Source organism: Salvia hispanica, chromosome 3 (assembly GCF_023119035.1).
Source record: "Salvia hispanica cultivar TCC Black 2014 chromosome 3, UniMelb_Shisp_WGS_1.0, whole genome shotgun sequence".
Taxonomy (NCBI): domain Eukaryota; kingdom Viridiplantae; phylum Streptophyta; class Magnoliopsida; order Lamiales; family Lamiaceae; genus Salvia; species Salvia hispanica.
Window position 1 is genome coordinate 24,079,019 of NC_062967.1, and position 17,678 is coordinate 24,096,696.

The window sequence follows — 17,678 nt, forward strand, 5'->3', positions numbered from 1 at the left end:
AATTCATGTCGCATATGCCCCGAATATTTCTAAGAAGATTGTAGAAAATCTCTCATCTCCTTTGTCCGAGTAGATAAATAAGAAGTCCTCTATCATCTACTCAATTATCATGTATACCTCAATTAGTGTTGGCACTACTCTAAGTCTACCTAACCTAATCACATGCTCAAGCAACGTTTAACTAGCGCTATTAAATAAGGTAAGAATTCATTCATCACTTCATGTAATATACTTTTCTATCTTTTTCTTTAGGATGCAATTTTCAAACATAGCCTGCGATATGTTGCAAATCGAAATGAGTATAGTTGCTTTCATGGAATTAATTTCAAATTCATTATGATTGTTGACTATTACTCATCTAGCTCCTAGAAGGTTTAATCAATGTGTGACTCATTTTACATTTTTTCCAATAATAAATTTTTATGAAGAAAAAAACACCTCGCTCCACGAAAATTATTACTCTGGAATGAATTTAGTCTAATACTATAACAACTATGACGTAGGATTCATTATAACCAAATGTATGACTATTTTTAGAATTAAAATTTAATAGTTTTGTTAATAATTTTAAGCTTTAATTTGTAGTGGAAAATATTAATCAGGATTCATATATTCCATAAGATTTATTTTAATCATGATTATAGTTACTGAAACACTGACACCTATACTTGTGGTCGTGGACTAATGGTTTCGGGCAAGCACATACACCTGTCCTATATTTTAATTTATATATTTTCTATAAAAATTACAGAGGTCGTGTATATATCAAGATAAAATATGTTTTGAAGTTAAGATTCGTTAGTGATTTGGGCACGTATGAATTTCGAAGTATAGTTGTCAAAATTGGTTGGGCCACATATGAATTTGAATCATTTGATGGCAGCACCTTTTTTTTTTCTTTTTGGGCCACACGTGAATTTTAAACTACAGTCAAAATTGGTTGGGCCAATATGAATATGATGAGACTTATTTTTTTGGTTCAGAAAATTTAATCATACTGTAACGCAAATTTAATGTCTTATTCGAAGAATAATACGATCTTCAAATTGAGACTAGTTTATAGTATAAGTTTCAGACATTCAAATTATTAATCCAAGGATGTAAACATTTTGTTTGACTTTTCTTTTCTGTTTATTGTTTTTCTAAAAAAAGGTAGATCAACGTGGCATTTCAATGATATAAGATTAAATATGTTACATAAAAAAAAGAAGGGACTCTTAAGATGATTTAAAAACATATATACGCAATTTTCGTGCAAAAGTAGAACCTAGATAGCCGACAACGTTGTTAAATTAATAGTCATAACTTTCAATAAAATTATTGATTATTTATTCTGCTTTTTTGTGGGACTAGGTTTCTTGCGATATATTGTGGCTGGGCTGCAACTAAGAATCTCCATGTCACCAAAAATCGTAGAACATAAATTGAAATGTAATTAAACGTGCGAGTGGTAAAACTTTACAAAATTAAAACGTACAGAAAAAAGAAATAAGGATGAAAGTGAAGAGGACAAAAATGTAGAAGTTAAAATTATTGGATACAAACCACGCATACTAAATCTTCCCTGCTCATCCCAGACCTTGCTCATCCTACTTTGTTATGCGTGGTTTGAATTTTCATATATGAACCACGCGTACCAAAGTCTTTAAAACACATTTTAGATATAAAAATAATGTGATAAAGGAGTGTTTATGATAAAGATGACCGGAAATTTTATAATCGATGAGATGTAAATGAACCACACTAAGGATCAAAGAGTGGAAATGTATCATCTAGTTTGATGCCATAGTAAAAAATACGCATATTTAGCTTGGGAAAGAGAAAGAAAAGTAAGATTCATCTTGTATTAATTTTCAGTTACTTTTATTATTTTAATAGTATAAATTAATTTATGAAAATAGGAGTCACATTTGAACTTAAAATTTGTTGTGTGATTTATTATGAACGAAGTGATTAGTACTTTGAGAACAAAGTTAGTTGGAGTTGGAGAATTAAAAGCGGGGCCTTGACAAACTAAATTTGGTGGATTTGACTTTTGGAGGTATTAGTAAATTACAATAATTTTTTCTAATAGAAGTTTAGAACAAACATGACAAAGCCCACAAGGAGAAGGCCCTACCACAAATTCATACATGCATATGGATAGGGATATATGGAGGTTAATCTGTTGAATTAGTTAGAGTAGTATTAACCAAGCAACTATCTCTCTCTACACACAATAGGTCAATACCACAACATACCCTTAGGCCTTAGCTATGAATATTAAAACCAAATCCAAACACTAATTAAATTAGACTAGACAAAATATTACTGATTTTTTAAAACGAACTAATTTATCTTTACATAAGATAGTCATTTGCGTACATACACAGAGAATTGAATAAAATCATATTAGAGTAATATGGTAACTGAAAGGTGGTTGCTTAAATTAGCGAAGAAAGCCTTTTTTTATCAACCTCATATTCTCAATCATAATTATCGTCAATTTAAGTAAGACTAGTGTCGGAAAGCAGCTTCTTCACCTTACTAATCTTATATCCCACGCCACATTATTCAAATATAATAATAATAATAATAAATAGAATTAAATTAAAAAAAAGAACTTAAATAATGGTTTTATATGTTAAAAACTCATTCCAACAAACTGCAGAGTTTGGCAGTGATGTCACTGTCACCACCTTTCCTTTTCGTTACGCTTTTCCTATTAACGGTTCCACATCTACCCTTGTGTCCCTCCTCCTAACAGCAATTTTTCCCCGCCAAAAATTCAATTCCACGCAACACACCCCCTGCACCCGCGCACACACGAGTATTTCCCTTCCCCTGCTTTATATTTCTGCTTAACTGCATTCTGTTTCCTCTACAGTTTCAATTCTCTTCTCCCCTTTCTCTTTGAATCTCAATTCAAAATGCAGAGAGAGGATGTTTCATACGATTCTCTTCTCGCCTCCTCCGCCGCCGATAAATCAGCGGCGGCGTCGCTGCTATTCTCTTTCACCAATCCGTTCCTTCCTCCGACGTCGCCGAGTTACGTGAACTCAGACGCCTCCTTCTACTCCTCGCTCTTCCAGAATCACTCGTCGAGCACCACCTCCGATACCGCCTCCTTCGACGGCGGCGACGACGCCGATCGACGCATCCAGGACGCCAGCTGCGTCGTCGAGTATCAGCAGCTCTACAATCGCTACACGCTCTGTCTCGCTCAGCTCCACGACGCGATCGAGGAGGCCGACGCGCTCCGCCGCGACAACGACTCTCTCCGCCTCTCCAATGCGGATCTGACGCACCGGATTGCCTTGCTATTCTCGCGCGGTCGCCTCTTATCCGATTTCAACCGCCTGAACGTCGCTTCTCCCTCGGCCGCCGCCGCTCATCTGAGCCTGACTCAGCCTCTCGCCGAACTCAATCGTGTCGAGCGGAGGAGTATTGAGAGAGTCACGCTTCCGAAGAGCATTTCTGTGCGCACTAGTGGTTTCCTGAAGATGACTCGGCCAGGTCGAGACACAACTGGCGACAAAGTAGTGAGTCAACCCACTCCTGAATTGGTGAGTCGCTCATCAACTTTAATTAATCGCAACTTTTTGATTAGTCGCAATCAATAGCACATTATGTTAAATAGTGTAAAATCGATCGTCTCATATTTGATTTGGAGTATCTTAAACCTGGCACATTTTGTGTATACACCTAATCAACGATTGGTAACAGTGGATTGGAATCGAAATTGGTACAAATCGATGCTCTATATGTATATTTTCAATGTTGATATGTGTGAACGTTTTCTTCGCATATATGCAAAAATCAATAAATGCACAGGCTAATTTAATGTATAACGATGTTCATTGTGTTGAATTAAAATGTCTCGTAAGCTGAATCTGATCTAATGCCGAAATCCGATCATTTCAGCTGTTTTGTGATGTGCTGGTATTACGGAAATCCTACGGTGTTATTGAACTTGAAGTCATCTCCTATTTCTTTGTGACTGAAAAATAGATTGAAAATTGATTAAGGGTCGGAAATTAAGTTAAGTGTATGACTATGTGTTGGTGTTGGTGTTGTTGTGATTAGCGTGAGCAGCAAAGAGTGTATGTGGGTGGGTCCACAGCAGAAAATGTGGAGGAGCTGGATGTGTACAACCAAGGAATGACGAAAACGGAGCTTTGCAACAAGTGGCAGGAGACGGGTGCCTGCCCCTACGGAGAGAACTGCCAATTCGCGCACGGGATCAACGAGCTGCGACCGGTGATAAGGCACCCGCGCTACAAGACCGAGGTCTGTCGCATGGTGCTTGCCGGAGACGTCTGCCCCTATGGCCACCGCTGCCACTTCCGCCACTCTCTCACCGAGGAGGAGCGCCTCATGGTGGCACCTCCGCAGCATTGAGATTTTCATGGGCGATTGGTGAGAGTTGTCAATAAGTTGTTTATTCTTTAAAATGTTTGTTTTTTGGTTGCTATAGTAGATGTATAGTAGTTGATCGATCCCTTGAAGGAGACATATATGAATGTTGAGTAAAATTTGATAAAGATAGAGAGAAATTGCATAAATGGTTGTTTGTTGCCGCATTGTGTGATGGTGATTGCGGCATTATGACACTAGGCTCGTGTGTCTGTCGGGGGATTTTGTTATTTAACTGAAAATCATATTCCTTCTTATTACTATTTTCATGACGTACAAGATACACAATTATGCATTCATGTGCCCACCACCTTGTATATTACGATTTACGGCAGACATTCTATTTTCGGTATGCCTTAAATATTGTACAGAATTTAAATGTTTCACTGTTCCGATTTGCTATTATTTCAAGATAGTGAAATGTTTATCAATATCTATAACTTAGTGTTTTATCTTTATCATGAAGGATATCGTTGTAATAAAAATACTGGAATTAATGGATATTCAACTGCTGCAAATGTGATAAAATATTAACGTGTACTCGATAAAGTTCGAGTTTACTAATATGGCAAAAACCAATAATTGAAAAATAAAGTACTAGTAATAAAATTGGGAAGGTAGTATGAATATTTAAAATGGAAGCGAGTTTAATATGATATAGATAAGTAACATTTTAAACAACACGGATTTAATGCACAATTGATAAAGTAAGAGAGAAAAAGAAAAAGTGATTGGAGTATTGTTAGTACGAGAATGAGATCCATCTCATTAATGAGAAAAAAAATTCTTTAACTGATAAATGTAGTCTATTTTGAAAGAATGGAGATCTTTAAAATTTAATGTGGCAGAGACCAAAAATTGTAAAATAAAAAGAAATGGGAAGGTTGCGTGAAAATTGAAAATGGAGGCAACTAGTCCTGTAAAAAATCCGCCACACTAATATTTCCATAGCGTCGGCGGTTTACACCTTTAAAATGAAAAACATTAAGTTTATCTACTATATTTTATTTAAATTTTTTGGGTGCTCTGGTGTTTTGGATATTACTACTAATAAATTATTTTTGAAATCGTGAAGGTAACTATACTTTTAAGTAATGAATAATAAGTTTTATCCAGGTAATAGTTAAGTTGCATGAATCACAATTCACAAGGTTTAAGGCCGTTTATCGAAAGTCATAGTGGGCTTTATTAATAAATTTGAAAACAGGATTAGTAAAATTGGTGTTGCATCTCAAATTGATGCTCCCATTTCACTACAGAAACATTTCTGAGTTCTTTTTTTCTTTTTCTTTCTTTTTTTTGTAAAAGCTACTGATTTCATACAATTAATTATACTTAAATAGTCTATTTTCCTATTATATTTAACATATAAAGATCCAAATGACTTAATACACCATTTTGAAATTATACTAGTAGTACATAGATTGGATGCGAAAGATTGAATTTTACGCCAAAGTCCCCATTATAGGTGCATTCCTGTCAAACATAAAATGATCCAATTGAATTAAATATGGGTAGGGCCAAAATCTAAAAAATAATAGTGAGAAAATCCACCTTCCTAATTTTCACTTCTTCTCATTCTATAGCAAAAACACTAACAGCGATGACAATGGAGATTGTGACGAATGACGATTCAAGTAGTGATTCAAGAAAAAAATGGTAATTTTCTAGAGTTCATCTATCTAATTTTTTTTCTATTTTCAATGAAGTTTATTGCGGCTTATTCAGAGATTTTGGAATTCAATTTTTATCCAAATTTCTCATATTCATTTTTTCTTTTATTTTTCCAATACAAGCAATTTGATGCATAATAAAATATACCATGCCTTGTATATTAAATATCATGGTAAGATATTTAATTTGATATATAATATTGTGGATTTTGCAATAAGGTCCGAAAAACAACCAAGATACCGGGCAGACCACTGGGAATGCGGCTGGAAAAGAATGAGTCTTGCAAGAAGGCCGGGAATCACGTCCTTATTGTGAATGACCTTAGAGTTTGATTAACTACTCCTGTGTATGATGCACACAAATAAGACTACATGCTTTTCAAATATTAATGACAATGACATCGCATTTGCTTTGAATACATCATATATGCAATTATGAATGACTAATTATTCAAAAAAGTATAGACATGAAATGACAAATCCTATTTCATATCTATAGATTAACTTAAAAGTGTGGTGTTAAATTTTATTCTATTCCTTAGATAATTGTATGGGGAAAAGGTGGGATATTCCACAGAATTCATGATCCTTTCATGTATTGATGCTAACGCTAAATTATTGGATTTGAGTTGAATACAAGTCAAAGAAAAGATGACATACACATCAATTTATGCACAAGCTAAGCATCATTCCACTTTGAACCGCAGATATACTAAACAAACTTTAAAAGGCGAATATGAAATATGTATATATGGAGGCAAACCTAAAAATGCTCAATATGAATATTAAAATTTAATAGATGGTTATGAATAATTTCAACAAAATAGAGTAGTTGATTTTTTTATGTTCTCGGACAAAAATGATCATGGTGAATACAAACATTTTAAAAGGTCGTAGGCTACATCCTGTTTCAAAATTGTCGACGATATATCTTTCGTAAATTGTTGATGCCTTGATGGTAACTATTTTGTGAGTTGATATGGTTTAGTTCTTTTGTTGTACATACCAGCTAGCTCTTCTGTGAATGACATTGGCTTAGCCTATATCTAACTAACTAAATGAAGGACACTTTTATGAGGTATATTTGTGCACTTATATATTTGTGATTTTTTTATATATATATTTGAACAGGCGTACCAAACACGCCTTTGGCAAATTCTGACTAATCCTGTCTGACCGGATTTGTGGATTAAAGCCAAAAGTCTCCCAACGAGTGGCAAGGTTTGAACCCGTGACCATAAGGTCACGACAGCTCCGCGTTGCCAACTGTGCTGCGACCCGTTGGTTGATTTTTATTTTTCTTTAAATTGCAGTTTGTTTGGTGCTTTTACGATTCATTGTTCACTTTTGTCATTTTCATCCGTCCTTCATTTATTGCTCACTTTCACTCATTGTTCACTTTTGTCATTTATTGCTCGATTTATTATAAATGGTAAATAGATCTCACATTCTATTAACTTATTTCACTCGCATTTTATTATACAAATAATATAATATAAGGGCGTGTTCACTATGGAACAATTGGTCAATTCTTGGTATTATGATTGTTAACAATACACCAATTAATTGTTGGAGGCCTCCCAAATGGCAGAGGGCCCGCACCGTAGAAAAGAATTGGGGGAGAATTGAATCTTTCGAAATAGGTAAGAATTGGGTTTGCGTTGAAGACTCCACCGAGAATTGGACTTGGAATGACTCATTTGTCCCACCCTTCCACCTCATTATCTTCTCTCTCCTTTTTGGGAGTGGAGGAGTATATTTGCCCTTCCATAATAGAAAGGTCAAAGTCTTTATTTTTTCTGAATATTTGGGCCAATTCTAGGATACTAAACAATGGGGTAAAGAATCAATTATGTGGCTAATTATGTCTCAATTCTTGGAAAATTTAATTCTTCCTAATGTTAGATATGGAAATGTTCTATAGTGAACACGCCCTAAAAGTGAAACCTACATTCCACTAACTTTTTCAATTCACTTTTGCAATTCTTAAAACTCGTACCAATTACAAAATGGACTAAAAATGGCATACAGAGGGAGTAATATAATCGAAAATTTGTGGGCAAATGTGTAAAGATTATATATAATCGCACAACTTATCTAACAAAATTTGAATACGACTCAAACTAAAAAGTCATCTTACAAGAAAGACACATATGTCTGTACACTACAAAAAACTGTCGGTTTACTAGCGAAAAATCTTGTTGTTAATTATCATAATTCCGCTGGTAAAATTGATTAGCAACGGAATAACAACAGATCTGTCCCGCTGCTAAATACTTCGCTGCTAAATTTTAGCAATGGCAAAATTGTGTTGCTAATATTTTAGTAACGAACTAGCAACATAACGGGTCCGTTAGTAAATGTTGGCATCGAAAATGGATCAAAAATTTTACCAACAAACTCAGTTCATCACTAACTGTTAGTAGCCGATTAGCAACGCCATTTCTCTGCTGCTAAATTGTTGACATCAAAAAGGGATCGTAAATTTAACAGCAAATCCATTTCGTTACTAATTGTTAGTAGCAGATTAGCAACGCAACTAATCTGCCCCTAAGTTATTGGCATTAAAAAGGGATCGAAAACTTAACAACAAATCCAGTCTGTTACTAATTGTTAGCAGCGGATTAACAATGCACCAAATCCGCTCCTAAATTATTGGCATTAAAAAGGGATCGAAACCTGTAGCAACAAATTTTTTCCGTTAAAAATTGTTAGCAACGGATTAGGAGCACACTTAATATGTCCTAAAATTTTCGGCACTAAATAGGCATCTAAAGCTTAAGTTGCACATTATTGTTACAATTATTTGCTTTCTAATCCAGTTACAACAAAATGATTACAACAAACCAACAAATTATCAAATAAATAAATTAATTTGTAGACAAAAATAATATAGTAATTGATAAATAATAATGTATTCAAAAAAACATGATGTCTGATGTTGTTACGAGTTTAAATTGTAACGATGTGAAAATAAAAAATATCAATCTTCTAATTCTGTAGAATCAACACGACTAGACGAGCATTAGAGTGACTCGAGTGTTGGGACTATTGGGGCATATATTGGTCGATCCTCTCTGTTATAGTCTTCACTTCTTGTGTTGTGCCATGAACGATTCATACACACTGCCACTAACAGGAACACCTTTTTCTGCCGCCTATTTATCAAAATATAATAAGACTAACATTACTACAAATGATAAATCTACTATGAGAATTTTTATATATATCACTTACCAACTTCGGAGCTTTTGCTGCGGAAGATGATGAGCCTCCCATCATCACTCGTGAGATTGACATCCTTAAATGCCGCATTCATATCTTTGGGAGAGGCCATCCTTTATCCAAAGGTATTCAAGATTATCAATTTATAGATTCGAAGTAAATATAGATTAGTACATTTATAAATTAATACAAATACAAATAAATTACAAGGATATTGTAAAATAAACTAGATTTAGTAATTAATATACAAACATAATACCGATTATAAATACAAAAAATTAATACACATTATTTGCTGGTTCCATCAATGCATAATAGCCAAAAAAAAGTTAAAATTGATTGTAGTTTATGCGAACAAACCAACACAGATATACGGTAGTTTTTATAGCACAATGTGTCCATATGTTATTAACTAGTATAAAAAAAGTGTAATCTTCTTCTTACTCTCTCCCTTCTCTAGTTTATTGAACTTAGGATCGAAAGGGAGTAGGCTTGTTCTTCTCGAAAATCCTAAGGAGTGGGGAGTCCTTTAATTGTTGTGAAAAGGAAGGGAGAAAAAAAATGGTGTGATAGTGATTACCTTTGGCGGAACTTGAAAATTTCAGGAGAAAGAATTGAAAGTAGTGTCTCCTCTTCTCTGGCCTCTATCTTGATTCTCTCTACTTCTTTTGTGATTGTGAAAAGCAAAAAGAATATTGTATGTGTGTGTGTGTTTGTGAGGGAGGCGGAACAAATTAGGGTACAAAACCGTGTTTTGGAGCGTGAGTGATTTAGGGAAGTAATTGTTGATTCATTTAAATTGATTTATTCTATTGTAGGCAATTATTCTGCAAATTTGCGTGAGAAGGAAGAAGATCTCTGGCGCTGAAAATAAAAAATAATTAGGAGTCTTTGGGCTCAAGACATACTCCCTCTTAGGCTCATCTTGATTGGATTTAATTTTATTAATTTGGACACTTTATTTTATTTTGTTTAGGCCTACATAACTTTGCTATTTTTCAAATTTCTTCTGTATTTTTATCAGCTAATAGAAAATGTTTTCTTCTGCAAAATATGTTTTTCACTAGCTTCTAAATTATTTTACATTATTTTTGTATTTATCTATCATTAGTTTAATGCAAACAATATTTTTTTAATACAATTTTATTTCCACCGGCAAATTTCTACCGAATTACTTTTATAAGTATATTACATTAATCACTTCTCTTCCTTACAATGGTTTATTAAAAGATTTTAGTTTATTTTGTCATTATATTATATTTAAATTTTATCAATTCACTACAATAAGATAAGGACATTTTTTAATGCTAATTTGTGTGTCTAATTATATTACCAATGCTTCAAAAAGCTTCAAAAACTAGAAAGAATAAGAAAAGAGAAACTCATAATTAACTAATACTTCCCTCCGTCTCACCTCAAATGATTAACTGCTTTTCGGCACATGTTTGGGGAAAACGATATAAATAGTTAAAGTGGAGAGAAAGTAAAGTTAGTAAGAGAATAATGTAGATACCACTCTCTTCTATATTATTCTCTCTCTTGCTTTACTTTCTCTGCACTTTAACTATTTATTATCATTTTCGCAAAACAACGGCAAAAAAGAAATCAATCACTTGAGCTAGGACGAAGGGAGTAGCTAGGACGAAGGGAGTATTAATAGATTTCATAATATTATTTTATTACCGACAGTAGAAATGTCTTGTGACTATTACAATTGATTGATTTCTCTTCGAGACTGGATTTTAGAAAATCGTATTCAATTAAATGAGAGAAAATAAAAGTAGTAGAGATAAAAAAGAATAAAATAACTAAAAGAGAGTAATGTATTTTTTTTTTTGCGAAATATCAAAATCAATCATTGGTGGTTAGACAAACATAAAAGGGAAATCAATCACTTGTATAATGAGAGAGTATGATTGAAAATGTCTTCTTCTTATTATTATTAATTTACATTAAAATGAACAAACATAATAATAATATAAGTCAGAGTTATTATTAATTACTCCCTCCGTCCCATTAAAAATTAAACGTTTTTCTTTTTGAGTTGTCTCATTAAAAATAAAACGTTTCCTAAAATTCAAATAACATTATCTCTACTTTTCCCTCTCTCTTACTTTACTCTTTCTTTTTTAAAACTCACAAAAACAACACTAAATAAAAACTCGTGCCAAAAAGCAAACGTTTCATACTTATTGGGACGGAGGGAGTAATATTTTGTAACTTTCTATTAAAATAGTTATTACCTGTGGAATTTTTTGTTGTTAATTAGTCGCAGATCATTCGCCGTTGCTAATTTGTTGGTAATTTATTACCAATGACATTGTCTGTTGCTACTTACCCGTAGTCTGCTATAGTCTCGTTGGTAATAAAATTGCCCACGAAATTTGTCTGTTGCTACTTACTAGTGAATATCAATCAACTGCAATATTGTTAGTAATTTATTACCAGCGACATTTGTTCGTTGGTACATACCAGTGAAAATTAGTCTGTTGTAATTTCGTTGGTAATTTATTACCAACAACATTTGTCTGTTGCTACTTACTAATGAAAATCAATATGCTGCAATATTGTTAGTAATTTATTACCAGCGATATTTGTTCGTTGGTACTTACCAGTGAAAATTAGTTTGTTGTAATTCCGTTGGTAATTTATTACCAACGACGTTTGTCTGTTGCTACTTACTAGTGAAAATCAATATGCTGCAACATTGTTGGTAATAAATTACCAACAACATTTTTTCGTTGGTACTTACCATCGAAAAGTAGCTCGTTGTAATTCCATTGGTAATTTATTGCCAACGACATTTGTCTATTGCTACTTACTAGTGAATATCAATCCGTTGCAATATTGTTGGTAATTTATTACTAGCGACATAAGGTCGTTGCTACATACCGGTGACAATCAATTTGTTGCTATATACGCTGCTAATTATGACCCGTAATTGTGAAATCAAAATTCATCATAAATTTGCTACTAATTCCGCTGGTACAATTACTAGTGGACCTTCCGCTGCCAATCCGCTACTAACAGCAACATACTATATCCGGTACTAATTTTCACTGGTAATCTGACAGTTTTTTGTAGTGGTAGTACTCATAACCCAAGTTTCAAATTGAGCTATAAGTATCCAATCTTATTATTCTGCAAAATGTTTGAATGTGGTAAGATGAAGATGGATAGAGGATGGAATCAATAAATTTAAAGTGAATATATGGGGTGATGACATGTGGAAGATGAGTCCCCAAATTGAAGCATCTCTCATTCATACTTGATAAGGAATATGTGCTTCTCCGCCCATCACCAAATATTTACTACTAATCCAATCTCATACCATTTCTACATTTTTTTCTGCCTCAATTTGGAATCAAGTAACCTCTCTCAATCATACTACATCTATATACGTTATTAATAAGGCTTTCATCTGCTTCTACTTTTCTTGTAAAAAATAATTAAACGTAATCAAAATATATAATGGTATTTGTGATTTATTAGTAACATGCATTGGGCTCTTGAATGAATAAAGTGTGGAATATGTGATGTGGTCTAACATAAAACAAATAAAGCTTCCAACTCTATCGACACAATGAAGTTGATTCTTTAATGCACCAAAATATATACTTGAAAGTTATTTATTCTTATTCTCACTGCCCCCAAATATCAATTGTCATACATTTTATATTATATTTCCCGCGCACCCCACATTCAAAATATTCTTCTCAAATCATCTACGAATTTCATATGCAACTAGTGGATTTTCTCTAATGCTAATACAACACAAATGAAGGTTTAATCTCCAATTGCATGAGCTTGATTGATTCTACACATCTTCGCATACGTAAGCAAAGCTACAGTTTTGCACTATAAATAGAGGTGCTTCTTCAACATTCTAAATCGTACTACAAACTTAGTTCACTCTTCTTCTTCTACTATACTATCAACATTTCTCCCTTCTATTATGATCCAATTAAACAGCTTGTCCAATATTTTAAGTGCTATTTGTTTAAAGATGCTATGTATATTTTTTGGTTATATGTATAAACATATGTTGTTTAGGAGTGATGATAGCATTGGTGATGTGTTGACAGAAGAGAGAGAGCACAGATGATGAGAATACAAATAGGTGTATCTCAATCTTTGTGCTCTCTTTTCTTCTGCCATCACATTCTTGCTCTTGAATCTATTATCTAATACTATTACTTTGTATGAAATTATATACATAATCAATGTTTGTTTGTGTGTGTTTGAGGAGGGAGAAGAGATGAGTTGTTGACAGAAGATAGAGAGCACAGATGAGGGGATGCATAATGGATGCATCTTGCCTTTCGTTTGTGCTCTCTATTCTTCTCTCATCACCCCTCTTACTCCATCCCAAACTTCATGTTTTTATATTATTGGACTTCAATTTCTAGTTTATTTATATGTAAAGGATGGTCTCCTTTCTGTATATTCTTCTCTATCTCCTTCATGTGTATTTTCGTAGAGTTTTTGCATGTTGATACAAAGTAATTCCACTCTTAATATTGTTATGTACTCCCTAACATACAAAACATATTTTATGTACATTATTGGTATTTGTCGTCATTGCTTTCTTCAACAAGTAGTATTTATATAGGTGTTTGAGAGAGAGAGAGAGACTAAGTGTTGTTGACAGAAGATAGAGAGCACAGATGAGGGGATGTATGATAGATGCATCTCTTTTCGTTCGTGCTCTCTATTCTCCTGTCATATACTTTCTTGTTCCTCTCACCCATCCCTAATTACTGTATAAATCTGAAATTCTGTTTTAATAAAAAATGATATCGGTTCTTCTTGATAATGGGCTGGGTTTTAGATGAATATATTTTGGCATTGCAGCTAACTAATTTCTTCACATGTGTGCGATCAATGATCTTTGCAATACGGAGGTATTCATTAAATTGATTTGCCACCCGTCCATAAGACAACTGCCTAATTATCACGGTGAACTTTTGCAGCTTCAAAAGCACGGGTCTTCCAGAATAGTGTGTCCCACCAACGTGTTTGCAATGCGTAGAAATAGGTATGAACGCATACTGTAACTGCAGCGCCCCACCATGGCTTCTCGATAAAACAATCAGCGACTAATCGTTCAATGGCATAATTAACATGCTCCCGGTGCACGCACCCAGTGAAGGAATTGTCTAGGCAGCCTTACTTTCGTATCCTTGTAGTACTTTTGGATATACTATTCCATGAACTTATCCTCCGCTTTCAAAGTAGAATTGCTCTTGTCCGAACTCATGGAGATTTTAGTGAAAGTAAGAATGGAATGGAATAAGACTTGAAGAGAATAGTCAGGGTATATAGATAAAATTATGCACTAAAATTTAATCAAATTCATATTAAAAGATTAAAAAACATATGTGACGGCCGCACTGATATACTTGGAATTTGCATGGTTTTAGAGGATAGTCTTGCATGGTTTTAACCTATTCAGTTTATTATTTGGCGTGACTACTTCTCCATTAGTATTATGGAGTATTGGTTTTAACCATTTTGTGAAAAATATGTAAAAAATGGTCCAAAACAAATTTAAAAGGCGAAAAGGAAAAGTCGGGATTGAAAATGGGGAAAAAGCCGTACAGAGAAATCGATTCACCGTGCAAACGAGTCGCATGTCGTGTTGCGATTTGCGGTCTTAACTAAATGTTCACATAACACCTAAAAGTATCAAGCGAAAAAAATCGATTGGATTGATAAAATAATGGCAGCACCATATATGATGAAAAGAAACAATTAGTTGATATGATACCCTGAACCCTAACCCTTTTCACCCACAAAGCCAAGCCCAATAAGCTATAGCCTATAGGGTATAAACTGTAAAATGTGACGATGAATTATTGTGACGTAAGTACAGCTGGAATTGACCAAAAGCGTTTATATTACAGATTCAAATAGACGACACTTCGACTCTACTTTCTTGTCAAAGTCAATATGTGATTGAACATATTTATTAATTCACTGACTATTGTTTCTGTCTGTGTGGATGCAACATATATTAATATTTTACTTCTTACAATTTTCACCACATACTAATTATAAATTGAGGTGGTCCAACTTTGTGTGTGAAAAAGTTCATTGGGCATGTGAACAATCAAGAAAGATAAAAGAAATCAAAGTTAATTTCTCTCTTTTCTAGGTTAAAATGGAAATATTTTCTTCAAATTATATTTATATATTCCCTTTTGTGTATAATTATAAAGAGGTGGCTTGTGGATTTAAGATAAAATTGTTATCCTCTAGGAATCATCAGATCTAAACACGAGGCGCACGACACGATATAATAACCATGCACATCACAGTAAAAATCCTAATTTACACGATTTAAATATTATTTTTACAAATCTAGAGGATATATGTAGACTTAAATTTTTTTTAGAAATAATTAAAACTATAGTAGTATTACTTTTAATGGGTAATCTGCCACAACCCAAACATCTCGAACTCAACCCAAAACTATCAGGTACCTAATGGTTCAATCTGTTAAGAATGCGGACACAGTAAGGTCTAAGCTAAATCCACTAATTTCGTGTTATTCGTGTCAAAGAGTATACGTTTAATCCAATACTAATACATTCTATTTTATTCCATTCACCAACTAGTTTGTTTTTATTCTTGGTAATATGGTACTATCACTTTCTTTCTAATGCAAATATGATTGGACATTAATTAGCTTCGATTTATTTTTCTTCCATGAATTGATTTCTAAAATTTTTAAAGTATGTTGTTTTGGTATTTATACGCTTTCCTAATTAATTCGAATAAAGAGATGGAATTACAGTTATTGACCAAGGGTGGTAGTGATATAATGAAAACCATATATCTAATACAAACTCCACACTCTAATCCTAGCCACTAATTATTAGTGATCAACAGTTATTAAGCTGCTAGATTAAAATTTCAATAAGTTCTATGAATTTGGCAACAAAGGGTATATTTGACAATTTCGTAATAGGGTGAATCACCACTCCGATTTCATCGTTCCACAATTCACGTTAATTAAACGTTTCAATTACTCTCCCTCATTCCAACCTTTCATTCCCTATCCTTTTCGACTATTCTCCCCCTCCGTTCTCTCTGTGTCGACGATTATTTGTGAAGCAGCAACGACGGTGGTAATAGTCTCTGCAGCAGCGGCATCAAGTTGCAATGAGTTCTGGTGGACGAAAACCTAGGCAGGAGTCCTCGAGGAGTGAGTTTTTCAGCCAAAACCCTAGTTCAAACAAGTAGTTAAATTTTTTTTCCGCAAAAACTTGCTTTAATTTTACGCCGAAATTGCATTGATTCTGGGTTGATGTTGAATTTTGGGTTGAAATCTTGTAGATTCTATATTGATTCAAAAATCTGTCTTAGTTTTATGAAATTTTTTTTGTTGACATTGTGTTGAATCGATTGTGTGGTTTTTCTGAAATTTTGTTGATTCTTATGTTGATTTTGTGTTGGATTACTTATGTTGATTTAGTGTTGAATTTGGTTTGCTAAGTTTGTACTGAATTTCTATTGATTTCCCGTTGATTTTATGTTGGATTACTTATGTTGATTTTGTGTTGAATTTGGTTTGCTGAGTTTGTACTGAATTTCTATTGCTTGCCCGTTGATTTTGTGTTGAATTTGGTTTGCTGAGTTTGTACTGGAATTCTATTGATTGCTTGTTGATTTTGTGAAAATGGTTATATTGGCAGGAAATGGTAAATCTATTGATGCGGGTGGGACAAGTATGAAAAAAACCCTTCAACAGATTGTGCGTTTTCAAGGCAATTAGGGTGATCGTCTCCCAACCACTACAAACCATCCGACCAAAAAACTTTCGAAGATTAAAAGAACGACTAAGTTCTTTGTGAATAATCTACATTCTGAAATGATTGAGACTGATAGACAAAGCAGCCAAATGTCAACAGTTAATAAAAAATTTGGACTCACACAATATATATCAATATAGAATCAACAAAAATGTCAATAGAATTGCAACGCGGATTCAACCGTAGCTTACAAATTTCAACATAGGATCAGTATACGACATATCAACAAAAATTCCAATAATTTCAACACAGGTTCAACTAAAAAAATCTTCAACATATGAAAAACTTCAACGTTGTTTCAACACAGGTTCAACAGAAATTTTATTAACACAGTTTCAACAAACGCGATCTGAAAATGAAAAATCTTCAATATATTGAAATCACGAATGTGTCAATCTTCAATGTTATCACGAATGTGTCAATCTTCAACGTATGGGAATTTTGAATCACGAATGTGGAATCTTCAACATATGGAAAACAAGAATCTGGAAATGAAAAATCAAAATCACATCCGGCGAAGTCATTACCTTTATCAGCTATGGAAACCTCCATACTATGAGATTCAGGC

At 33.6% G+C, this 17,678-nt stretch overlaps 1 protein-coding gene across 1 annotated transcript; it reads left to right on the top strand.

Annotated features, from left to right (window-relative positions):
- The first annotated feature begins 2,835 nt into the window (after nucleotides 1-2,835).
- LOC125212180 (zinc finger CCCH domain-containing protein 9-like) lies at nucleotides 2,836-4,652 on the top strand. The gene is made up of 2 exons (XM_048112275.1): nucleotides 2,836-3,545; nucleotides 4,066-4,652. The coding sequence occupies exons 1-2, from the start codon at nucleotides 2,910-2,912 to the stop codon at nucleotides 4,378-4,380; spliced, it is 951 nt and encodes a 316-aa protein (XP_047968232.1). The 5' UTR covers nucleotides 2,836-2,909; the 3' UTR covers nucleotides 4,381-4,652.
- Nucleotides 4,653-17,678: the final 13,026 nt, after the last annotated feature.